This window comes from Pseudoliparis swirei, chromosome 16 (assembly GCF_029220125.1).
Source record: "Pseudoliparis swirei isolate HS2019 ecotype Mariana Trench chromosome 16, NWPU_hadal_v1, whole genome shotgun sequence".
NCBI lineage: Eukaryota > Metazoa > Chordata > Actinopteri > Perciformes > Liparidae > Pseudoliparis > Pseudoliparis swirei.
The window spans coordinates 8,153,012-8,179,677 of NC_079403.1; the positions used below are offsets into that span (position 1 = coordinate 8,153,012).

A 26,666-nucleotide genomic window follows, 5' to 3' on the forward strand; every position below is an offset into this window, starting at 1 on the left:
ATATCTGCTTTGTCTTGTGTGCGACAGCTGACATTGAGCAACATTTAGAAATCTGTTATCTCACACTAATTATCGTCAATCTGAGACCGAGCACAAAGAGATTTCTGCAGACAACTGCACACATTGCAAAAAGTGCATTGACAAACTCACTCATTCATGCACGCAATAAAATGCTGACAGTGCACCGGACTGTCGTGCAATATTGTCACCTCTCCTTTCAAGGTAATTGGCCGACAGAATGGAGACATGGAAACCTTGACATCCAAATAATTTACTATCCGCACTGTCAACACATTCGAGCCCCATTGAGCATGGAAGAGAAAACAGTTTCATTAAAGAGGTGATGGAAATCATAACAAGATAGGCTCTCCGAAGCAAGTGTTTTCTCTGAAATCCCTTTTCACTTATTGATAAAATATAAACCATTTTGAACAGTATCGACTAAACCAACTCGACGAATACCGCGGTTCATCAGGTGCCCTTCACTTCTGCAGCGGTCATCTTCTGCTTTTTGCAACATAACATTCTGTGTTCACAGAAAACAACACGGTTATGTTTAGGAAAATGTTATCGGTTAAAATGAGTATATATATTTATCAGGTAGTTAAGTAGGGTACATATGCAATGCAAGTTAAGTTATATAACGTGATGCAACAGAACATAAGTAAAGGTTAGCTATTGGCTTTACACGGGACAGAAACTCCTGGGTCCTGTCTTCACCACGTGGAGTGTCGTATCGCCCCATTTGAGGAGTTGAGAGTGAGAACGAACTGTTTTCCAAGAAATTAAAAAATGTTAAAAAACAGAGATTTCAATGAAAATCATAATAACCAAATGTCAGTCGGATTGATCCTCTGGGGACCAAAGAGCTGGACCGACTGATGGACCGAAGTGCCATCCCTCGAGCCATGTTTCTCATTTGGAGCCACAATGCAACACTCTTTGAGAGCCTGAAAGGAGTTATAAAGGAAGACATATTTCCTTTCCCACCACCACTGGAAGGTCAGAGGTCAGACCAGCAGCTGGAAGGGTGTCTTGCTCAGTGACACTCCAGCAGGACAGATGCTGGTTCTTCCCGGGGCTCAAAGCAGATATTTTACTTTCACCCAAAAAAACCTTAATGTAAGTCATGATGCCCCTCTTTCAAAAACCTTTATCCATAATGAAACACCTCCACTCTCTGTGCTCTTTGATAATACAATAAATGCATTCCTGGCCAACACAGCTGAAGATGTTCAGTGAATACAAAAGCCTTCACATCTGTCGGAGGGAAAGAAGGGAGGAGTGGAAATATAAGGCTGGAAGAAAATAAGACATCTGCACAAAACTCCGATGTTCCTCACAACAGTGGAGGCTGCAGAGCGTGGGCTCTGTTTACGTGGGAATGTGTGTGTGTCCAGTGCTTTTGTTTATGAAAGAGAGAAAATGACTTTGAAGTCAAGGAGGTGAGAGATTATTGGTGAGACATGAGCAACAGTTTGCTCTGCTAACAAGCTCCCAGCAGGAAGTTCAAGCCTGAGCTTTGGCCTCTTTAAACTTTTACCGTGGAGTCCACGTACATGTTCTCTCCAGGTGACCTCTCAAAAGTTGCGACCGTTCAACATTTTATTTCACGGAGGTTTGCTGCGCTGTGCTTTCACGGCTCACGGAGTCTGAAAAGCAAGCTGGTCTCACGGGGTCCATGAGATCAGACGGCGCCGTTCCTCCTCTGGCCGCCTCTCCAACCTTCCTCCATCTCCTCCTCTGTCCATTGTCCTCTCTCCAAGGCCAGACCTGTGTTTCTTTCCCTTTAAGACAGATGTGAAGTCCCACATGGTAATCCCAGCGCTCCTCCCCTCCGAATTCCAGGACTTTCACTGAGCAGAAAACTGAAACGGCTGAGAGAAGGAAGCTTGTGAGCACAAAGTGCAACACGTGCTGTTAAACTGACAAATTCCAGAAAGACTCATTTCAAAGCTATAAACACCGAGGAATATAAACTGTCGTACACACACAAAGCCTGTGACAGAAGTGCATCTACAATGTGAGCCGTCGACCTCTGACCACTGAGACGGACCAGGTCGCCGTAGTGATGCCGCTCCGTAAAGAGAGACACCCTGACAGACGGGGTCAAATTATCACCGCCAATCGCTCCGCAATGCACTTTAGCACGGGCCCCGAGCGGGACAGTCAAAGCGTCAGGGGAGACGGGGCCTTTCATTACCTCCCTGTCAACCTGATTGTAGCCTCGCATCAAGCTGGATGCGTCGCCTGTCACGTCTCGGCAGTGGGCTTGTCAGCGCAAATCTGCCACAGGACGCCAAACCCCCGGTGGCGGAGCGTCCGAATGGACGTCAGGCGGGGCCAGAGGGAGGATTTACCCGCCACCGTGTATGTTAGACGGAGATATTAACTGAGCACAAACAACGTGTCATCATGCAAGACAACCAAACCGTGACCTGTATTTAAAATCTGCTATCAAGCTATAAAAACATCACATCTGATCATTTTGTCCATGGATTTATTTATTTGTTTAAAGAGGGGGGAAAAGCCGACTAGATGAGTGATTTGTCTCCTAGCTCCACAGATCTGAGTATTTTATTTATTAGCTTGGAACTGAATCCAATATGTACCCAACTGTTGGACCATTGCCATCTGAACTGATGTTCCCCATGTGGATTATGTCAGCAATATTGGACAAAATATTGGCGTGGCACACTTTTAAACGAGTTGGAGTGCGTGGGATATTAAAGACTTTTTGGTCATCGCTGCACAAAATTCAAAGTACATTTTGAAGCAGCGATCACTTTTTAGATTAACAATGGATGTCATGACGACGTGTGATGTGAAGAAGGGGTCGCTCGGAGTGATGAACCCCCGGATCATTATCACCTGAATCTGCAGTTGCCCCTCGGAGATTTATGGTGTAATTTAGCTCAATGTTTTGGTTTGTGGCCCACGACTGTTTTCAGAAATATAAGCTCTAAAAAAACAAATAGCAAGTGAACATACGGAGGAGCCATTAAGAGCTAAAGAGTCCGATATTTGAGTCCCTATTAGACTTGAATGAATGCTAAAGTTGATCCATATTGGTCACATGTGTAAATAGGTAATAGCTAATCAGCTGGTGAGATTGTCACGTCCACATGAGATGTGACGGGTCACTTTCATAACAGCTTGTTTCCTCTGCTGGCGAGGCCTTACATTCAGCTACTGCAGGTTTGAAAAAGAATGACTCAAAGTAAACTTTGTCTGATAACTGCAGTTTAGCAGCTCTGAGCAGGCGGTATTGAAGAACAAATATTCAGATTTAGCATTTAAATGTTCTCACTGGTAGGAAGTATACGTCTCTAAGCTGTTCCGTGTTTGTTATTGCAGAAACAATATCCAACTTTATTTCAGTTCCTTGAGGGTGTCCCACTTTAAAAAACAACTTCTACACGTGACCTTATTTTTTGCTGAAGCAGTGAGAGGGCGAAAGGGAAAGTATTTACTTAACATATGGACAATATTACTTCCTACAAAAAGACTGTCATAACAGAACTCATTGTGTGTCTGGTTTGCAGAGGTTGAAGGGTCCAGACAGAAGCACCGAGCCAGTGTGTGTTTTGTTTTGTTTCTCTGAAAAAGGACAAACTTCAGTGACCTGAACAAACCCTCAAAACCTCTCAAACTTTTTTTCTGTCATTCTGCTGTAAACTCACAACAATTTATCACAGAATCTTCTGGATGTGTTCCCGGCAAACGGCGAGATGAGAAAATAGACAAGGTCCTGCTGATGCTGCCAAACAATAATCTGTTAAAATGCAATGACAATTTAATAGGTTTAAGGCTTTCTTTCCATACTCACTCTAGCAGCATACATTGTGTTTGTTTTTTTTGACAATAATCTCATATGAATGTGAAGCTTTTAAGCTGTCCAATCAGATTCTGAGTCAATGTAATTACACAGGACACGTTTATCTTATGAACTAAAATGGCACATTCTCTAAAGTTTTCCTTTTAAATGAATTGCTTTCATTTAGAACTACTTTTCCTGAAAGACTTCACTGGAGCTTTACGACAGTGTAAATGTCAACTTGTCTGAACTATAGGGTTGAAGGTTAAAGTGCCCGTTCAATCATGCATTTGCTCAATGATTGGAAACCCCTCCCGGTGTGTGCATGCCCGTATTTATATTTGCCTACTCTTTGGGATATTTGTCTAAGGTCTGTTGGCGAGTGCTTTATTTGGCCAAAGGCCGACACGGCAGTGTTAATGCGTTTGACTCCCTCGCACCCAGACGGATGAATTTAGGCGTCGAGTCGGGGAGTCGGATCTGTTCTCGCTGCAAGAGAAAGGTCAAAGGTCGAGAAGAGGAACACGCCGCAACCCTGACTGCCTGCTCCTTCTCCATTTCTGCACTGTCTGGCTCTTTTGTATTTAACCCTCCTGTTACCTTTATATTTACTGACATATTTTACCTTTGGGGTCAATTTGACCGCAGCAATTAAAACCTCCAGAAAATTATTAGAATTAATATTGTTTCCCAAGTTTAAGTGTGAGGTACTTTATGTTTGTTTGTTGACTACCTAAATAGCCCTTTAAATTTATAAAAAAGTTGATATTTCTTATATGTTTGACACAGTGAAAAACAGCCTGGGGTCAAATTGACCCGAAAGAACACCGACATTAAACATTGAATGGGGTCAAATTGACCCTAAGGTAACAGGAGGGTTAAGGAGAGTTTTCTTACAAGGTTGCTTTTGTTTTTTTCTTTAAGTTTGAAGATGATTCTTTCCTTTATGACAATGCATCTGTGCACAAAACATGAGCCAGAAACAACATGTTTTTACTAGTTTGGAGTGGACGAACGTCATTGGCCTTGAGCCCTAACCTCAACCCCAACTCTGAGATGAACTTGAGTTGTAATGCCACTCATGCTTCTGTTACTGAGAGGAGTTGAGGAAATTAACCCTTTATTCAACAAGTCAACAGGAAATATATTAATTTGAAACTATTTGTATAACTGGTTTATCATTAGAATTGCTTAATTAGGCAAAAATGGAAATATATTCTGGCACAACCTTCTCAAATGCTACTGTAAATGGAATTTTTTTGAAATTTTGGACAGTTTCTCACCTTTTGTAGAATAAACACTTAATTACAGTTAATATGAGGAACTTTTTAACTGGTGATGAAATAGTCTCAAATGAAAACTGATGCCTCTACATGACTTGTATAAGAAAACGAGCAGCGAGAAGATGGGCTCTGTCTATACAGTGACGTTTCATGCTTGTAATCGTGAACACCGGGTCCGGTTCCAGCTGAATCGGAAAAAATCAATGAATAATGAAAAAAGAGGATTTCTTTTCACTAATTACATGTGGGTTTTAGTTTCAAGTGTCCAAATAGCCTACATTTGGCCATGTAGTATGCAAACGCACACTGGAGTCATGGGTGTTATTTTAGCGGGATATGGATTCACATCTTTCTTCAGGTGCAAAATAAACGTTATCAGCGAGGTATTGATTTTTCAGGGCTCTCAGGACAGGCTACACAACTAAACCTAGAGGATGGATGACACAGCAAAAGACTCCTAACATTGTTCCTCTTCTTCAGAGCTCACTGTATTAAAGTAAAAATGGGGCAGCAAGAAAAATGAGAATATCAAAGTGGGTGGGAGGCGAGAAGAAGATGCACAATGCAGCAAGCCGTGAAGGGATAGAGCGCATAAGGCCAACAGGATGTGTGAATGCTCAGAATGCGTTTCTCCACCAGCACATCCTCCAGGAAGAAGTGACTGGAGTCTCAGCAGTAGATTACTGTGACCTCCAGCTCCAAGACATCCTCAGTCAGTCCCTCAGGGTCACTCTGAAGCAGCAGACGCCACAAATCTTTCAAGCTCAATGGATAATCAAATACATGGACATTAACAGGAAGCTAAGCAAGAAGCAGAAGGACTTCCTTATTACGTCCAGGTAGCAAGAGACTGCTGTCCTGTAGCTCTGATTGGTGATGCTCCATCATATCTTAAGGAGCTTGTCACTAAATGCGGGACTACTTGTAGTTCCTAGAGTCTTAAAAAGTAGAATGGGAGCCAGAGCCTTTAGTTATCAAGCTCCTCTTTTATGGAACCAGCTTCCAATTTCAGTCCGGGAGGCAGACACAGTCACCTCGTTTAAGAGTAGACTTAAGACCTTCCTCTTTGACAGAGCTTATAGTTAGGGCTGAATCAGGTTTGCCCTGGTCCAGCCCTTGATATGCTGCTATAGGCTTATAGCTGCCGGGGACGTTTTAGGATGCACTGAGTACCTATCTCCTCTTTTTCTCTCCTTAAGGATGAATTTTCATCTCTCAATCACACGTTACTAACTCTGCTTTCTCCCGGAAGTCCTTTTGACTTCGTCTCATGGGGTCATCGGACCCTATGGGGCACAGACGGCGATCTATCTGCCTGATGGATCGTCTGGGTCGTGGAATTCCTGCTCATGACTACGCCACTGTCCTGTTGAGACTCCGCCCTCCTCCTCCCCACCGCCATCTGCCTGATGGATCGTGGAGGTCTCCATCGTGGAATATGCCTACTATGAACTATTCATACACTCTGTCACATTCATTTAATGTATTTTAACTCTAAATCTGTCCTTCTGTACACATGACATCTATTGCATCTGTCCATCCTAGGAGAGGGATCCTCCTCTGTTGCTCTCCTCCAGGTTTCTTCCTTTTTTCCCCTGAAGGGTTATTTGGGAGTTTTCCTGGTCCGATGTGAGGTTTTGGGGCAGGGATGTCTATGTGTACAGATTAGACAAATTTGTAATTTGTGAAATTGGGCTATACAAATAAACTGAATTGAATTGAATTGAATTGTAGGGTGAGTAAAGTTTGGTCTGTCTAGAAGTCTCACTGAACTGTCAGAAGACTCTGAAAGCTAAATAGATCCCTGCCTCTGTGTTGCCCTCAAAGTCAAACTTCATGTTGTGTCTTCCTCACTTTTGTTTTGTATGGAAATACAAACCATAGTGAGATTTGCTGCTTTTGTGCAATATGTTGGCACTAAGCTAGGAGACTATAGCTACCTCCCCCCCTTTTTTTTTTTTTCAAATATCCCACATAGCGTTCACAATCTACCGTTTTCTTGAAGCGAGTGTTGAGTGTGCATTAGGCATGTAGTCCATTCTGCAAAAGGAAGCTGTGAATCTACGCTAACAAAGGGAAAGATTCAACCGTGAGGTGTGAGCTACTAGCCTGCTAACAGTAGCACTGATTACCACTATGCTGCATTTCCTTCATGTTACGTCAACACCTGCTGAGTCATGGTTAGCACCTGCACACTCAGGGTCTAAAGATGGACTCTTCCATTACTACACTTGCTATTTTGGGGTAAATACTTCTGTTCACATTGACAAGTATGGCAAAATGCACTGTAGCTCGGTTTCCATTCTCATATTGCCAGGGACATTTTGTATCGCATTGGAAAAGCTGACATTTTAAAAACGTTGTAATTTGAGGGAGAAAAATGTTTTAAGACTTGCTTGAGTTTCTTGTATAGTAATTACAGTTTCAAACACAAAAGTAGAGAAAAGCAATATATTTAAAAACAAACTGAAAATACATTTATGTTTATCAAGTATAAAGTGTCATATTTGATCCCAAAACAAATCGTCAGCTGATGGGCTGCTGTGAAGTGGCAGCTCAATAACCTCACACACACACACACACACATAAACATACAAACAAATACACACGTGAACATTCAACGGCTTACTGGGCCCGATCTTTCCAGAGCCTTCAATTTATCTGTTGTAATTGTTAGCAGAAACAATGTGCAAACAATAAAAGGCCTCATGAGCCTATTTCCTCCTCAGATCTGAACTGATCCCTAAATCTCTGAACAAATGAGGAAAAACACACATATTCTCGACATGAGGCTCTAAATATGCGAAGAGAAAAACAGCTTTTCACCACTCTTGGCTCTTTGTTTTTGATTCTTTGTAATTTATCATCCATTATTTGTGTTGGCTTAAGTTGAGTACATTTCACTTTAAATGCAACTTTCTCAAAATATTCCAGATTTACGACAGCATTTTGAAAGTCTAATCCCTAATAAACTCAACATATCATGAATCATCTCTAAATGTAGTGGACAAAGAGCCTTGCTCTGACAACAACTGTCAGAAGTATATTTACTTTCTCATACTATTAGAACAAGCTAATGTGAATTTAAATTAAATATCTAAAATCATGATATATCACAAACAGTCCAAATGGCTTTCAGTGGGGAAATGAAAGGTTACTGAAGGACTGAGTAAGTGGCACTCGCCTCCAAAAGAAACCCAATACTTCTGCAAGGCCAGACGTTTGGGGCAGACTCGTGGCAACACTAAAAGGACATCAAACAAGTCATTTATATTCACATCGCCAACTCTCATTTCAATGTTGGCTGCTCGTCGATAGATGGGATTTTTAGATTATATATCATTGGCTTGGCAGTTGTCTGGAGACGGGGCATTTCATTTTGAACTCCCATTCGATATGTGCTGGGAAGCAGGTCTTTCCTTTTATCAGGCTGGGAAGAAAACATGTCAAATCTATGGCATCTTAGGTGTTGAATTACATCCTTACAACTCCTTAAAAATGACTTAAATATGTTGACCCTGAGTTGGCATGGAGCAGGTCCCAGTTACAATGATGCACAGTGAGTTGGCACCTTGACTACTTCCAGTGTCAGTGGGACCAGAGGCCTTCGGGTGAATGGGGAGCTGGCCAGACATTTAATCAATATCTGGACCTCGTCCACCTGAGACACGTATCGACTTTTGGTTGCTGTGGGACATCAGTGCAAAGATAAACCCCTCAACGCGGCCTCTAAATTAAACTCAGAATAACATTACAGAATAAAAAAAAAACTGTTTTCATTTCTTTTTTTGATTACTTCTTCTTCTTCTTCTTCTTCTTCACACGGCCATCACACTTCTAAGACATATGAAAAATCCCTGACAATCAAATTAGCTCAAACTGACATTGTATGCGTATCATTAATTACCACCCTATACTGTTTAAAAGGAGGGCACATGTATTACCTTTGTGCACTGGTATGATTATACCATATTCATAATTAAAGTGCTCACACTAATTTACTTTCCAGCTAATAAAAGCATTCTGGGAAACAGGAGCGAATGGCCTTTAACTGTGAGTCAATTACCACTTTATGACGTTAGAGCTCCTCTCGTCACCTGACAAAAGAGCTCTCGCATAAACACCGTTTAATGTTCACAAACACTACGAATTCCCTGTTGAACAAAATTGCCATCCATCACATTCTTTGGACAGGAAATGTTTCCCGCTGCTGAGAATGGATGTCATCGACACTTTAACACAACACCTCACTGCGAGGAACAGAGAGCAATGCATTTCTGCAGCTCCATCGGCCGACAGGACGGGAAGATCTAAGAGCATTTAAAAGCCTTTAAGAGCCTCCCTCTCTGGGCCAAGGGGGACGAAGTTGTTAATTTCTCCTCCTCGCTCTTCGTTCGTCAAAAGTAAAGAGAAATGCTAAATATTCCAAGCACAAACAAACATTTTCATACCGATTTGTACATAACCGCCACGAGCGGTCAGGCCTCAGCTGGCAGACCAGCCAATTTACTGCTCACTCCAGCTCAACCTCTTTGATCTGGTGTGCCCATTAAATTGACGTGTTGTTTCCTACTGGATCATAACTGGAACACCTCACAACCTCCCTTGGTATCTGGATGCTTGTTCTTGCTAGACGGTACAACAAAAACACAATTACCTCCCACAGTCCGTCAGTGCGGGACATACCACTGGGCCAGGACTTGTCTCTAGTTACCTGGGCCGAGTTTCTCTGTCTCCCATAGAGTACGCTCATACAGAGGCTGCTGTTACACCTTGCAAGTCATCACCACACGGACTCAAAGCAAGCCTTTGTTCCTGGCTCTGCCCTGAGCTCTGGGAGAAACTCTCAGCAAGTAAGCATTGGCTGGGGAGACAGAAACACCTGGAACAAACTAAGCCTCATTTACCAGAATCACTTGTTGACTTTAGTGCTTTTTTTAAAAATTGTTTAATCAAGGATGTTTTATCATGGCAAAAGAAGAAAAGGAAGCGCTAAACAAGACAGGATGACAATGTTCTGCAAGTGCAACTCCCATTACGAGTGAGCTGCCAACGGGTATCCTGTTTACGGTTTTCGGGAGGAGCTCAGCGTCCAGTTTGGAGGTGGACAGCTGGAGCAAGCTTGTCTAAAACTGCAGATTCCAAACAAAGATCACCCTGACCTCTGAAAAACGTTGCTTGCTTCTGCAAAGAGTCATCTATCCTCTCATTCCCGGCATCCCTGATTCCTAAAGTGATAAACAGCAAAGCCGAGCAGGAAGTCTTGCAACACGCATTGCGAAAACTCTGTTGACTCTTCATGAATAGTTCCATTGGCTGAATTTGCCAAAAAATAACAATGTTCTCCAGCACTGAGATAAACAACTTCAAATCCCTGAGACTGCAGTCTCCATTTCAGTTTCAACCCAACAAAAAGTCCCTCTAAGTGTCTGCAGAACAATGCGTTCACCTAAAAGGCACACAGCAAGAACCAGTTTAGACATCCTCCAGATTTGTTCTGTCCATATGAATGTATTGACATACGGTGGCCAACAGAAAACAACTTTGATGGAGTCATCAAAGTCACGATTTATCATCAGCCTCCTCACACAGAAACACACACTTGTGTCTGTAAATCGTTTTATTCCAAATCCAAACTCCTCCGGCACGTCAAAGAGTTGCGCCGCGAGGAGCCGTGGCTAAAGGGGCACGCTTGTTCTTTGTCGGGATGATTTTGGTCGGGAAAAAATAAACTTCTGGACAGGGAATGTGGAGATATTTTCCGGGCAGAGTAACAAAGGCAGCGCTGTTGGACCTGCAGCAAGGAAAACACATCCATGTCTGTGAAGGGTTTGCTTGGCACAGCTCAAAACGCTCTTTGAACAAACTCAAGTGTGCCCAGCATTAGCAGGCGAGCCATGGCATCAATATTAATTGAGGGCCTGAGGCAATGGACATTTGGAGGACCTTCCGTCCCTTCACAATATGTCACAGCAAACTTAATTTAAGAGACAGCAACAGATATGAAATGCATTTTTGACGAGTAAAGAAAATATGAAACCCATCATTATGAAAACAATATGTTATCAATAAGTCAAGACAAAGCTAGCTCAATGAGATAAGTAGGCCAGGCAATAAAACTGTTTACATTTGAAGTTTTTTTTGACCTAAATCTATCCAATTTCATCATTTTGGACCATAATTATATAAAGTGTCCAAAAAGCTAAACTTGCGAGAGTAAATATTAGAGTATTTCCACATATCACAGCCTCACACCAGGAGAAGCAACAACTGCATGTTATAAAACCGTGATTGATGGTTTTTAAGTGAGCATGCTGTTAACATGATAAGCAGCCCAATGGACAGGTTTATGGGGTTAGCTAGGGGGCCGGTTACATATCATTGCACTAACTGAAATAAATGACGGTCTTTTGCAGTTTGCTGGCTCCGTCACCTTTAAAAAAAACACGAGGAAATCAGTCACAGGTACATTAGTCGTGCATAGAAAGACCGACATGTCAGCAGCGTCAGCGCTAAAGAAAGATCTGACTCCATCATTCAGCTTGAAGAGGGGAAAACACTCTGCCTGGTCGGTTTTCCTTTAACCAATTACAATCTCTTCGGCAGTGCTCATCACTGGATGAAGCGACAGTAAAACATAGAGGGGAAGGGGAGCCACTGGCAGACTTATAAGTCAGACTAGAGGTTAGGCTACGGCGACTGGGTAGATATTACTAAAAATGTCACAATTATCCAAACCAATCCTCTGTTGCTAAGCCTGTCGAACTTTCCGTTGTCATTCATTTTACAACCAAGGGTTTTTGGGCGGTGGTGGGTTCCTTTTCCGATGCAAGGGTCCAAGGGCAGAGGATGTTGTATGTTGTAGACATTGTTAAAGCCTTTTTTAAGCAAATTAGTCATTTGAGATATTGGGGTCTACAAATAAATTGAACTGATTTTGGTCCTCGATTTTAGCCGGAAGACAGAAGCTGCTTCTGATTTCTTGCCAGTCACCTTAGATTTCCAGCTGAAATGCTTAGATTTAGCTACTTTAGCTCAAGTTAGCTCCAATAGTTGGTTGAAAACACTGTTTCCTCACAAACCTCACAAAACCAGTATTATGAGATGCTCCTTGGCCTTGGAAAGTAAGCTAGTTAGCCAGACAAGCTCACATCCAACCGTACACTTTTGATCTTGTGTGTGTGTGTGTCTTTGGTTTTTGGAAAGAAGAAAACCACTAATCTTTAAACTCATATGGAGTCTCTCTGTTACATAAGACCCATGTCCACTGGTTCAACGTGGGACTCCAAAGCTTACTGGTATCAAACTAAGAGGGGAATAGTGAACGGTCACTTCCACATGTCACTCAGATGCCGAAACAAAACTTATTCAACTAGAATGGGCACTCGGTAGAGCGCATACCTTCGCATATCACAAGATTGGGCATTGAATTATGAACATTTTGGCATTAGTTGCATGCCAATTGGACAAATGTATCGTGCTATGGTAAAAAAAAAGATGTTGACCTTTCCATGACCTTCACCTTTGACCCGATTGATCCCAAAATCTAATCAAATGGTCCCTGGATAATAACCAATCATCCCACTAAATTTCATGCGATTCAAGAAGATTTTCACCTGTTCATGACCTTTGACCTTGAACTCTGACCCGATTGATCCCATAATCTAATCAAATGGTTCCCGGATAATAACCAATCATCCCACCAAATTTCATGCGATTCGGTTCAATACTTTTTGAGTTTTGCGAATAACACGCATATAAATAAATACACGGCGATCAAAACATAACCTTCCGCATTTTCAATGCGAAGGTAATAACACAATTTGGGGAAAAAGCCTGCAAAAGGCAGGTTTAGTTTTAAGACGAACTGAAGTTCTAAGACTTCTGAAGTGTTTCCACCAGACTTTTTTTTATCTGATGAGAGAATAAGTAAACAAGACTAAGAATCTGACCGAACCTTCAGTGCCAAATTTCAGTCTGGACTCAAAGTCCTGAGGTTTGAAACTCAGCATCCTGATCCTCCCTTGGTTTCTTGGTTTATTCACTCTCTGCTGTCCAAAATAAAGAAAGGGTAAAATCAAGAAAACAACAGTGAAAGAAGGTGTTTGGGAACTGACAGTAAGAGATACAAAGTGTGAGAGAGAAAACTTTCACACACACCGTTGCACACATAGGCAAAGGCATGTAGCAGCATGCCGTAAACCCTTTGAGTGACACTTGCTATTGTGGGACAAAGCCAAGCCGGTGCTCCTGCTGGGCTCAGGATATGAAGCCGGCTTCGGGGTGGGGTGACAGGCTCCTCCGGGACCTTATCTTCTTTCAGCATGACTGGACAGCCTGAAACGCCACGCTCTCTCCACTCCTTCATGATAGCCATGCATGTAACACTTGGTTCCCCTTTGGAGAGCTGCCTCTTTCAGCCTCTTTCAGCGTCTTTCAGCGAGCGCATCAAATCTTGGCTTGCTTTTCATCATTTCGGTGCAGGCGCCGCGCGGATAACAAGCAGTATGTCATTTTCACATATGCAGAGGCTGTTTTTTATTTGGATGAATACCTGCGAGGGTTTGAGTGTCGAAAAAATGACATCAATAGTAGGGCTGGGCGAAATAGAGAAAAACAAATATCACAATATTTTGGACCAAATACCTTGATAACAATATTGCTACGATATTGTAGGATTCAATATTCATACGGAGAATATTTACACCATGAGAATTGTTATAAATAATCACCAGTAATGTTGGTATACGACTACTAGGTAGGACTGGGTGATAGTTAATACAATTGATTGAAATGTCTCCCAAAATTAGAGCATTTTACACCAAATGTTTTCATTATTGAGAACATACTCTGTACTTTGTGTACAAGGGCATCAAAACACAATTTCACTATAATGCAACTTTTAAAAACAGAAAAAGGCAATAATTTTCGATTTAAACTAACTAAAATTTAAGAGCACATCCCTCATATATCCCAATAGCAAAACAATATTAATATATTGCTCAACTCCACTCGATACATGTCAAAATCTGTCGTTTTTTCTTCTTCTTTTCATTGTTTTTCTTAAACCTGCAGGTATCTTTTCACTTCCTCCCACCAAACACAAAAACGCCTCTCACAGGTTCGCTGTGTATGAAGCATGAAATCATCCCACATCTGTGTTTCACAGCCAACTGCCATCCAGCCAACCATTTCATACAATATGTTCTCCATAAAATCCTGTTAACTTTAGGTTACAGTCGTCAAATACCAGACATTTAGTGGTGTGCATCAAGGTCACACCGTCCACCAGCCAGGCCTTCTGCGATATGAGACACTCAAATGATCCTGCATCAAACCCAGCCGAGGTAAAAACAGTGACTCCTCGTTCAAGTATTCACAAATCCTCAACATAGGGGCCAGATAAATCAAGATGAAAGCATATGACTGGGATTAACATGGACCAGATTAGATGACTTCAAAGGGCAAAACCCCACAAAGAAAACTCCACATTGTTATGGTCAACGAACATGATATTTTCAATGGAGCTACAAACTAGTTTAATCAGAGAAAGTATAGGATTTAAAGAGAATTGTAATGGCACTTTACATCAAATAACTTTGATTGCTGAGCATTCAACCATCGTACAGACAGAAATCCATCAGAGATAGAGAGTTGATCAACATGCATCCACATTTAGAGCAAGCTTGAATCAAATTCCAAGAAAATCTTTAAAAGAAAAAGCAAATGAAGTCACGTTTTCAAGCTGTCTTCCTTATTTCACCTTCATTTTGTTATTACCATTCTCCCCAAATATATTTCCATTTTTACAGCATTTCCACTGTGTATAGAAAGTAACCCAACTCCCTCACCAACACCTCATCACATGAATACTTCTGGACCTTCAGAAAATCTAACCGTGTGAGAGCATCCGAGGAAGGGATTATCCTTTCACGTTCCTACCCTTTCTTTAGCCTCATATAATGGCCTATGCTCTCGATCATTGCTCAGCATACTGTGGAGTATTTATATAATGCAGCTGTAATTCTTAGGAAGGTGGTCAGCAAAGCGGGGGAGCCCTCTCCTCGTTATTACGGCAACCCCCCCCCCCCCCAAAAAAGACAACCCCTCCCACCTAAATAAAAAACCTGATGCTCATTTCACCCTTCAGTTGATAATCTAGCATCTCTTATACGGCAGCAACCCTCAGCGGAGTCAACAGGAGCAGCAGATAACCGCCTGGCTGCGGCCTACCGGCGGCTTTGCAAATCATCTGTGGAAACGGGATGTTTATCGTGAACGGTAAAAGCTCGACGTATCTCACTGAACCGCCGACGTTCAAGAGGGGAAGGCCTCCTATAGCGAGGCCGCTGCTCTTGCCTCTAAGCTTTTCAAACTTGCTTGATGGACAAGATCCAGAATGTTGCCGCTCTGAATGAGCAAAATAAATCAGACAGAATTGAAAAATGCCGGTGGAGCGAGCGCTGATAGCTGTGGTGGAGATCTGCAGCAATCGGGAAGTGAAGGGCCACATGAAAGACAATGAGAAGGAGCTAGAGAGGAGCTTAACTGCGCTGGGTTTCATTAACTGGAGGCCTCTTTGCTCTTTGTGTCTGAGCCCATTGAACTCTTTGTGCCGCTCCGGCCCTCTCAAGCCCTCAAACTGAGCTTCTTCCAGGAGTAGCAAACGGGGCAGGGAGCTCGGAGTCGAGGGCCGGGCGTGACCAACGCAGGAGCCTGCTGGTGCTGATGCATGCTGGTCCGGGGGTCGACCCTGCCTCCCTGATGTATGGCGCGGCCCACTGTGTCTGCATACGGGGCAGCACATAAACCCCCGCCGCCGCCACCCCCTCCTTGTCTGTCACCCCCTCACGCCACCCCACCCCCCGTCATCCATTCATGGCAGATCCTTTCAGCAGGTCATTCAGAGGGCCAATAAAGAGGCGAGCTCATTCTGTCCGTTCTGAAATGTGCAATGTCAGAAAGAGGGGGAGGGAGGGAGGGCAGATTCCAAGAAGGCTTACAATCTCTTCACGAAAGCAGAGCGAGCCGGACCTCCCATTTTGTTCTCCACGGACAGGTTGTGTTGGGACTCATTCCTCAAGCGTGACAAAGAGAAGAGAGTGTTGGTCCGTGTGTTTGATATCAAATCTGAATCCTTTTGTAATGCCCCTTATCGAATCGTTTTAGGTTTTTTTTGTTTGCCGGGAAATGAACTCGTCATATAAAATGCGTACTGGAGGAGTGCGTGCGGTATTGTACCTTAACCACTGGGGTTGGTTAAGTTATGTTCGTGCCTCATTTCCTCTGCATGGTTTGGCTCGACTCTCTTTTGGTACCAGTTTTTTTTTTCTCCATTTCATTTTCTACTGCGGATACTCAGCTGATCGCCATGGCGACCCAACGTGAAACTGCCATGACATCATCTTCGACACAGGAAGACGCACATCCTTTCATCCACGACCCAACAGATGAACGCCTGTACTTTGAATAAAATAATGAACACATTGCGTTGGCTGTAGAGTGCCGCAGAAATTCCGTGTTTAAAAAAATAAAATTCTTTCGGTATTTTTACAGAAATGCAACCTTTAAAAGTAAAAATGAAGAAATGACGTGTTTTTTTATGCATCGCAATGGTTCTGTCCACAAAGACTTGGATTTATGGCTAACAAACAATTATGATACGATGATATTATTATTATACATGTTTTGTTCAGCAAGATAATCTTCACAAATGAACACTACACCACTTTTATGAAGCTTAAATGCCGTCGACAGAAGATAAGCGTTAACGTTATCCTGCAGATGAACTACATTGTGGTCACATGACTTCCCGTCAACCCCGCCAAGCTAAAGGCAGACGAGTCCTCGACGTGATGAGGTTTTGTCATTTCTTTTAGCCACATGTTAGCAGACTCCTTGTTTTAAGACACGTGGAAGCTTCAAAATCCAAAAGATGGTTATTTATTGATGTACTTTATCTCTTAAAACTACATATTATTTTGTTATTGCAGGCATCTGACCAAAGACCCATGATGAAGGAACTGGAAGTGAAACTCATTTCCTGATTTAAGGACTCTTGGCTTGTCACGATCCAAAAGAATACATCGGTACGACACATGGGGTCCCTCAACCGAGAAGAGAAGGACCGGAACTACAGCTGCTCCGATCACCAGCTCCTGTATCGAGGGTTTAACGTGTGCAACAAGGAACAACTGGGACACATGTGGAATATGTGTGCAACTGTCATTTCTTTGGTGTGTGTCCATGTTTGTGTCACACAGATTTTATGTAGATACAAGTCACCAAATATACGCACATCATAGGCCTACACGTCATCGGACTGAACCTCATGTTTTATGGATCTGCTAACTTTCCTACCTCAGCCAAGCATGAAAACTATTTATAGACTTCCCAAGAGTTTTACTTTTGTATGCGCCGATTGAAAAGTGGATGGAAATGAACGTAATGTCGCTGAGTTCACTCCATCGGTTCCTCGACACCTGTCGTGTCAGAATGAGGGACTAAAAAGAGATTTCGCCTGAACGATTTGAGAAGGGATTTGTTAACCGGGGAGTTTAGGGAATCAAAGTGATTTATCAGAATTGCCACTGGATTAAAAATGGTTTCAGCCGGTCTGGGTGTGTCCCTGCAGCGTACACTCCTATATGAGAGAGTGTGTTCGTACTATTGCAGAGGTGGCTGCTGGTAGCATGAGGGATGAGGGAGCAGATTCACCCTCCACCGACCGAAGAAGAACAACTCGGAGCGCCCACAACAGACTGAATTCCACTCCACCGCAATCTTAGCACATTAACAGCCGTCAACGCAGGCTTTGAAATGAGACCGCAGCGTTCCATGAGGCAATGCTTTCTCTCTCTCTCGCGCTTTCCTTTTTTCATTCTCCTATCGCTCATGCAGACACACTCCAGACTCGAGTAAAACATCAATTTTTTCCACTCTGAGAGAAGCACCGGAGAGCAAATTAAACCCCTGAAAGTAGCCCCAATTTTGTGAGTGTGCCACTGGTGACAGTATCACTGGGTGAGCATCACAGAGCCACAGACTGAAATATGATGTATTTCTCTTTTTTTTTTAAACGATACACCAAGCTCACAGGATGCTGTGTAATTTTACCCAGATGTGCTTCACAGCTCATCCAACTAATACATGCAAGGAGCGCAACCAGTTTTTGTTTGCACATCTGAGGCTCTGCTGGAGCTGCTGAGACAAGAGTGGGAAAGCTTTACTGGTACAATGTTATTGTACCTCCAGCGAGTGGAGGAGTCTACCTGTACTTTATTTGTAAATGCATAGGAAGGGACATGGGGTTGCTTCTTACAGCACAGTCGAGGTCAGCCTACAACAAGGGAACCACCTCGCCCGGATGTCTAAAAATACTGTCCTACATACTAAATGTGTCCGGCCCGAGCAGCAGATGGAGCGATGAAGCACTCTGAGAGGAATAGGCCCTTTTTATTAATGGATGTTGGTGTTATCCTCAATCTGCAGCCTCTAAAAACCAGCCTCATTCTGAAAAAAACATACAAGCCGTTGCTTTCTACCAAAGCACTGATGTGAAATGAGTGCAGCAGCAGCAGCGGCGGCCAAGCAGATTGATCGAATTCATAAATAAGAATGAGACGGTCTGTGTGTAACTGAAAAATTGTGTGCGAGCAGCCGCACACGGCCGATAGCATCTCTCCCAAACGGAGCCGTACATTCCAGTAATTCTGTGGTCGGCAGTCGCACACACGGGTTTAATTTACAGTCGCTGTCAGCAGCCGAACGATTCTCTAACCACTATCTGATACGTGATGAAAATCCACTGCCAGCAATAAAAGCTGTGGGAAACAAGAGCTCGCCTGCGTGAACAGGACCAACGTCGGCATGAACTTATTCCATCGACTGTCAGAGGGCGAGCTGTGTGTGTGTTTCTGTGTGTGTGTGTGTGTGTGTTCGTGAGAGATGGACTGGATTTGAGATTAGTGGACTTGAGGTGCACACACTGTGGCTTTACAGTGAGGATGTTGTTCTCACACTCCATTGTTGACTGTGTTGCATAAGCGAGGACATGAAGATGGACAGAGCGTGCAGCAGCACATATGCTCTCTGCAGGACTTCCACAGAGAAAAACACCTGCACCGTGCAATGGTTACTGATCTCTGATCTGCAAAACAAAGTTGCAGAGGGTTGTTCCAGGTCATACCAGAGAGCAACATGTCACATATAAATGAGCCAGAATACACAAAATGAAATGTTCAGAGGCAGTTTGACCTTTTCATACCAGGCACTGATTGTTCTGACTGTATTACCATAACATAGAGTAATCAACTCACCCTGAGGGCAAATTAATGTGCAAAGATGGGAGAGAGGAAAAAAAGGAAAGCCAATTAATTCAAACGTGTGGCAGTAATATAATAATTAGATAATAACAAAGGGTTTGATCTCGACAGAAAAGGGAAGACAGTAGGTCATGACGTCCTCTTTGCTCGCTTAAAAATAAGATAATCAAAGAGGAACCGCCTTCACGGTCTCTTATTTTGCATAGCTTCATTAAAATATGATAAATATAATGTAACGCAACTACAGCGCCGCGCTCACTCCACCTGTGTCACGGCGGTGTTTTCTGCCGCATGTTTTGCAGACGCGTTGGACTCCAGCTTTTGGGAATCGGACCTGAACTCATGCTCATGCCTAAAGGCTGTGGGCTCTTACCGTCACTTGCTGGGACCTCGGCTCGGGCATCCCCCAAACAGTGGCAAACTAAAACAACTCCCACGAAAAGCTCGAACGTCTTCACAGCCGCCATATCCAAGTGCCGCCGCGGATTTGTCTCCGTCTTCCTCGCGCACCGACACCGCTTCCCAGCGGACTCCGTAACTCTTCTGCCTCGCCGGCTGCTTTTAAAAACGGGAACCTGCCCCTGCGCTGCACTGAGCTGTGTTTGTTGTTCCAGCGTGTGCCACAGCGCGCGCGCTTGGAGAGTGCAAATGCGCGCGTCCTGGCACGTCTCCACCTCCAAATCAAACACAGATAACAGCAGAAGAAGATGACAAAAAAACAAAGGTTCCCACTTAAACGTACGTCCCAGTCCGACACACTGGTTTCTTCCCACACTGGTTGGAGTTGAAGTGTGTGTGTGCGCGCGCGCGTGTGTGTGTGTGTGTTGTTGTCTAACGTGATCCTGGAGAAAACAGTGCGCTCACTCCGTCATCAGCTCCTCGGAGCCAATGGCTTCTTCTTCCTTTCCCCGTGTGCATGTGTGCGTGTATGTGTGTGTGTGTGCAGAATACGCTGAGGAGACAAAGCTTTTCTCCAGCTTGCCGGGGAGACAGCGGAGACTTGGCCCGCGGACATGAGGCGCTGACACGCAGCGTGTGAGTGATGTACGGAGATGCGTTCAGGAGCTGCTGCTGCTGCTGCAGGCCTCCTGTTTGCCAGCAGACAAAAGATGTTGAACATGCTGGACTCATTCCTCAGAGGGCTTTGTTTTCATGAAGTGTGAAAGCTCTATTAAAAGATATACGAGAAGTGTGGGTTTTGTATGGGCTATTTGACTTCTTATTATATTCGAGTGACACTGCTGCACTCGTGTTTGTTTTGTGGTCTGTCTGTGTTTCTGTGTGTCTGTGTTTCTGTCTGTCCTTCTTCACCTTCACCGTCACGAACAGGTGATTGAACTGTGAGGGCGCCCTCTTCAGGTGCACGTTGAAACACAGTAATCTATCAACCTTCTGTTTGGTTGACCTTTGGCTTTCCTTCCTGAAGACCCCTCTAGTGCTGTTATTACACCTCATGTGTTATATGTTATATTTGCTATATTCCCTTTGTTTTATAAAACAAGTTTAAAGTTTAAAAACAAAGAATTGTAGAGCACCTCCTCATTGTTTGGGTCAGGTTAAGTCAGACTTGTTCGATCTCTTTAAAATCCAGAAGCACATATAATAGTTTAATAAGCAATCCTTCATAGGAAAAATCACAAATAAAGAATGAAGAACAAAGCTGATAAAAAAAAGAAGTTTTTTTTAGCTTTTAAAGTGAGTCGGGTGTCTCGAGGACCCAAAACAAAACTCCCATTTTATTTCCCCCTCCCTTCGTCGGTTGTGTCCGTTCACTTCTCTCAGGAACAGCCGGGTATTGAAGACGAGGAGCTTGGAAATGTCTCCGGGGAGGGAACGTGTTTTCCCTTCATCGCTTCGTTCAGGAAGGACAACTTGGACCACGTGCTTGTTCCACTTAGGAATCCAGGAGTCATGGAACAGCTAAGGAGAGGAAACTCTTACATAAAGGAACGCTTCTATGATTTACTTGGCTGCATATTGAACATTGAACATTTTCAAACTTTTTTTTAGTGATTACTAAGGTAAGAAGTCATCAGGACCTGAAGGTCAGAGGGCACACATATTCTGACAGCGAGCCATTCAGCTCCCACAAGAAAATGGATCAATAAATAGCAATTATGTCACTAGCTTAATTCAATATTCTCCTGACTATCTTCTCTGGACCCTAAAATACCGAGAGGCTGCAGCAGCGATTTGTTTTGGCACTAAATGAATATCGCTGCTGCTTTGGGTCGGGGCAACACTTCTATCTGCCTCTTTCCTTTTATCAATATCTCACACTGACTCGTGGTGTCATAAGTCAACTGTTCTGAATAACATGTTAGTTACGCTTCATATGTTCAAAAAGATATAACAATAATTCATGGCATGATTCAGATTAGATTGTATATAACTTCTAACTTCTATCTTTTCATCTAAAAACATACCGCAACTCTAAAACAAAGAAAAGAAACATCCTTAATTCAGCTTAGAAATCATTTTATAAAAATAGTCCTCTTATAGCTCATGAATTTTTCAGAATGACCAAGTTCATACTTTTTTTTCAATATCAAAATAATCCAGAGATGTGTCAGTGCAACGCTGGTCGGACCAATCGGAGTCTATGCTACAGGACTGTTTTGAACGTGCGGACTGGGATATGTTCAGGGTCGCGTCGGACAACAACGTCAGTGAGTCTGGCGTCCTCAGTCACCGGGTTCATCAAGAAATGCATAGATGACGTTGTTCCTTCCTATCGGTTCGGTTGATTTATCCCAACCAGAAACCGTGGATAAATGGCGATGATCTCGCTGCACTCAAGACGCTCGAACATGGCGACTCCGGGAATATGGCGGAATACAAAGAGCCACTTCGACCTCCCGAAGACCATCGGCTCTGCCAGTCGGAGTTCAGGAACAAGGTGGAGGAGAAGCTCAAGAGCCATGCGTGAGAGGTGTGTGGAAGGGACAATCACGGACAATCAGGACTTCAGGAAAACCAGCGGTGAAGAGAACTCCTCTACCTCCTCCCGAGCTAAATACATTCTTTGCTCGGTTCGGCGTGAGCGGCAGCCCGCCGAAGCGCCGCCGAGGAGACCAGCCTGCTGATCATCTCAGAGGCTGACGTGCGCGAGCAGAGCCTTCAAGCGGGTGGACATCCGGAAGGCGGCAGGTCCCGACCACATCCCGGGCGCGCCTCAGAGCATGTGCAGACCAGTTGGCAGGAGTCTTCGCAGACATCTTCAACCTCTCCCTGTCCCAGGCTGTTGTTCCTGAGAGCTTCAAGATGTCCACCATTGTGCCTGTCCCAAACACCCAAGGTAACCTGCCTGAATGACTGGAGACCCGTAGCCCTCACCTCGATTGTCAGTAAATGCTTGAGAGGTTGGTCAAGGACTTCATTTGTTCCATGTTGCCTGCCACGCTGGACCCATGGCAATTTGCATATCGTCAAAACAGATCCACCGACGACGCAATTGCCATGGCACTTCACCGCCCTTTCCACCTGGAGGAGGAACTGTTGTGTCGAATGCTGGTTGTGCTCAGCGTTCAACACTATTGTTCCCGTTCAACACACCAAGCTCAGAGCTCAGGCCTGCACTCTACCATGTGCAGCTGGATACTGGACTTCCTGTCGGGCCGCGCCAGGTGGTGAGGATGGGCAGTACCACCAGACTCAGACCCTCAGGAGCCCTCAGGGATGCCCCTCTCCTACTCCTGTACTCCCTCGACTGCACCCACCGGCCATGCACAGCTCCAACATCATCATCAAGTTTGCTGGCGACACACACAGTGTTGGGGCTGATCACCGGCGACGGCGAGACAGCCTACAGGAGGAGGTTGGATCACTGGTCACAGTGGTGCCAGGAGAACAGCCTCGTCCTCAACGTCAAGAAGACCAAGGAGCTGATCGTGGACTACAGGAAGCGGAAGGAGAGGAGGCACCCCATCTCCATAGAGAGTTGCAGTAGAGAGGTCAGCAAGCTCCTCAAGGCTCGGCATCTCCGAGGACCTCACATGGACCACGACACCACTCACGTGGTGAAATTTCCTTACAACGCCTGTGGAACTGAGGAAATTCAACATACCCGCATCCTCAGAACATTCTACACCAGTACCATCGAGTGTTCTGACAGGTTGCATCGTCTGGTACGGAACTGGGAACGCCCTGCAGCGGGGGTGCACTACAGAGGTGTGCTTCGGCCTGGACATCATACGGAGGTGAGCTTCCATCCTGGACATAGCCACCAAGCGGTGCGTGGCCAGGCCAAAACCATGAAGACAAACCACCCCCGCCACAAACTGTTCACCTTCTGCGTCAGGCAGGCGATACCGCGGTATCAAGTGTGAGGCACAAACGAACGAGGGCTTCTTCAGTCAGGCCATCAGGCTGCTGAACAGACTGAACAACCTCATTAACTTACATATTCTGTGAATATCTATGGCCATGGTGTATATTTTATACATTGTTTATATATATATTGTATGTATATATATATATATATATATATATATCTCAAAAGTGTATATTTTTATTACATTTTTATATATATATATTGTCATGATGTATATTCTATTACATTGTTTTATATATATATTGTTTCTTCTTTTTTTGTGTGGATATTGTATAGTTTTATTCTCATTCTTATTCCTTTTTTTAGTCTGCTACTGCTGTCGGGTGTTTTGCACATAAGAATTTCACGAACCGATTATACTTGTATAAAAGGGGATGTGACAATAAAAACTTGAAACTTGAAACTTGAAACTTGAGTGTGTCCATGGGCACATTGTAAACAGGAACGGCTTAATAGCTCATTCAACATTTTTTGTTTGTTGCAAATATCTAAACAAATACAGTTGACTCCATGGCAAATTAACACTTACCTGTCCCCAAATATTGTAAAATATATAATAATATATATCATAATACAGAACTGCGTACAAATACGTATTTTTTCTTGCCACTATTTAGCCTCAGATTGTCGAAAAATGTGTTTTCTATGACTTGAACACTAACATGTGTCCTCCTGTGTTGACATAAACAGACAAAATATTCAACTAGACAAATGAAAATTGCACATTGCATGTACAAAGTTGTAGAAATGACACATTTGTCAGTTAAATGTATTGTCAATTTTTTTTCTGACTCATTTTATTTTAAGTTTTTACAAATTACACCAGACAATCAAAAACAACAATGAATAAATACAAATTACATAACAACCAACTATACGAACAATCAGACAAGGAAGAAAAAGAAAAAAATAATAATATTGTCAATTTTATGATCTTTGGGACGCTCATGTTGAATTTGTCAGAGCACTTACATCTTGAGGATGAGGCGTTCAGGAACGTACGAAAACTCACCTAAATTCCAGAAGTAGGGTAAGGGGGTGAGTGACATGCTTTTTCTTTCACTTCCTTTTTATAACAGCTGGGAGACATTTTTCTTTAAATCATAAGACTCAAATAAATATCTGCCGACAGCACCTGACCATGATAGTGTCACATCCACTTTCTCACATAAATCTTAAGCGGGATTTGAGCGACACACCTCCTGCGCAGCCGTGAGGGAGGAATATCAAACGTCTGTACGGCAAACCCAACACAATCCCACCCAGATAGATATCGAAAATACAAAAACATGAGGCCTCGTGATCTATTTCCGTCATAAAAAGAGATTGTTGTTTTTCTCCCAGATGCAGTGCGGCCATTTAAACCGCCACGCATCTTTCAATCAGATCATGCAGTCCGGCATCAGGCTGGGATTTAGTCTTGAAACTGCTGAAGTTATCCCCTATCCACACACTTCTACACCCCATTATCTCTCCATCTCTCTCTCTCTCCGCAACTCTTTCCAAGCACTTTAATCATCACAGTAGTTGAGACTCAGCGGCCACAGCTCACGCAGTGTGTTACTTTAATCACCATGTTTGACAACTCCAGCAAAAAGAAGCTACGCTACAGTCCTCAGTGAACCCCTCTGGAAATCTCCCTCTTTATTCACTTTCTTCTCCAAATCACCCTCTTTTTTCTCTCTCTCTCTCTCTCTCTGAGCTCTTCTTTCTCCAACTCCTGCTGACTCCGTCCCTGTGTGGCATGAAGCAGGATCAGTCACAGATGCTGGGGACTTTTGCTTGGCTGGAGCCCACGCCGCACTCCGCCTCCCCAGCACCGAAAGCGCCTGCGATGAACCTAATGCAACGAGATGGGAGCGACGTCGTGGGGACTTGGATCTGAGCGTGAATGTTCCAGCGAGTGCTTGCGTGTCGATCGAGGTCCCACGCGTTGAGTTGCAGAGCCGCACCGCCACCGCAGCGTTCGCGATGCCTGGCCACTCAACAAACAGAGCAAAGTCAAGAAGTCATGAACTTCAAGAACTTTAAACTGAGAACAAGTTTAGCTCTGGTTCTACAGATTATTAGCTTTTCCGTTTCGCAATCGGATTAACAAGACCTGAAGAACCTGAAAGCACACAACCATTCAGCTTTGCTTTGAGTAGAAGCTCTCTTCCCTTATTGGTTCACGGTGTTAGACTTATTCAGGCCTCAAACTTCGGTATCACCGTCCAATCATTTCATTTAGTTCCGCCTGTGATCCATGAACCAACTGGTGGTTAAATGGTGCTCCTGAAGCCCTTTAAAGTCGCTATAATGTTACATCATCAGGCCACATATAGTATAGAGTATTCTTCCCTTACTTGACTCTAGCAGATAGATCTCAGGGGGTCTTGTTCCATCTTACATCTTTATAAACATGCTCGCATCGACACTCTTTCTCTGCTACTATGTCAGTATGTTGCAATACATCAACTGATTTCTCCTCCATCTTAAATAGCCGTTTGCTGCTTTATCGATGCTCTGGATATCATTTCGTGAACCTTGAACTGAACACCTCAAGTCAAAGAGAAAGGTCAAATACAAGCTGAGACCAGAATAGAGGTCGTTACTCCACGAGTGAAGGACACTGTGACTCCGATGGCGACCTGACCAGGCCGTCATTTCACCATCAGCCTCACATATGTGACGACTACCGGGCTACAATCACATATTGATCATTGTATTTCCAGCCCATGGCAGAATAAATTACTCTGGAGAGGTCATTGGTCTCTCGGCATCTCACGAGGGAAACATGATGTTTGATGATAAACCGACTCCTGTGCCGTTAATGAGGGAACATTGTAATTGATGATTGTCTGCAGGAGGTGCACGAAACACCCTTTACAATTAATTTCAAGTCTTAATGAAGCATTGCTGTACCACAC

The 26,666-nt window shown here is 43.7% G+C and overlaps 2 protein-coding genes across 5 annotated transcripts in view; one reads left to right on the forward strand and one right to left on the reverse strand.

Annotated features, from left to right (window-relative positions):
* Positions 1–20,188, reverse strand: part of plxdc2b (plexin domain containing 2b) — an 88,445-nt gene extending 68,257 nt beyond the window's left edge. The window contains exon 1 of one of the 4 annotated variants that reach the window (XM_056434607.1): positions 19,798–20,188. In XM_056434607.1, coding sequence (XP_056290582.1) covers positions 19,798–19,891 — 94 coding nt within the window. In that variant the 5' untranslated portion in view covers positions 19,892–20,188. The remainder of the gene's footprint in view (positions 1–19,797) is intronic. The other 3 variants (XM_056434608.1, XM_056434609.1, XM_056434611.1) reach the window with 3 other exon arrangements.
* si:ch73-174h16.4 (leucine-rich repeat-containing protein 14) overlaps positions 1–26,666 on the forward strand; it is a 157,920-nt gene that overhangs the window by 45,281 nt on the left and 85,973 nt on the right. The gene's annotated exons all lie outside the window — the stretch shown is intronic.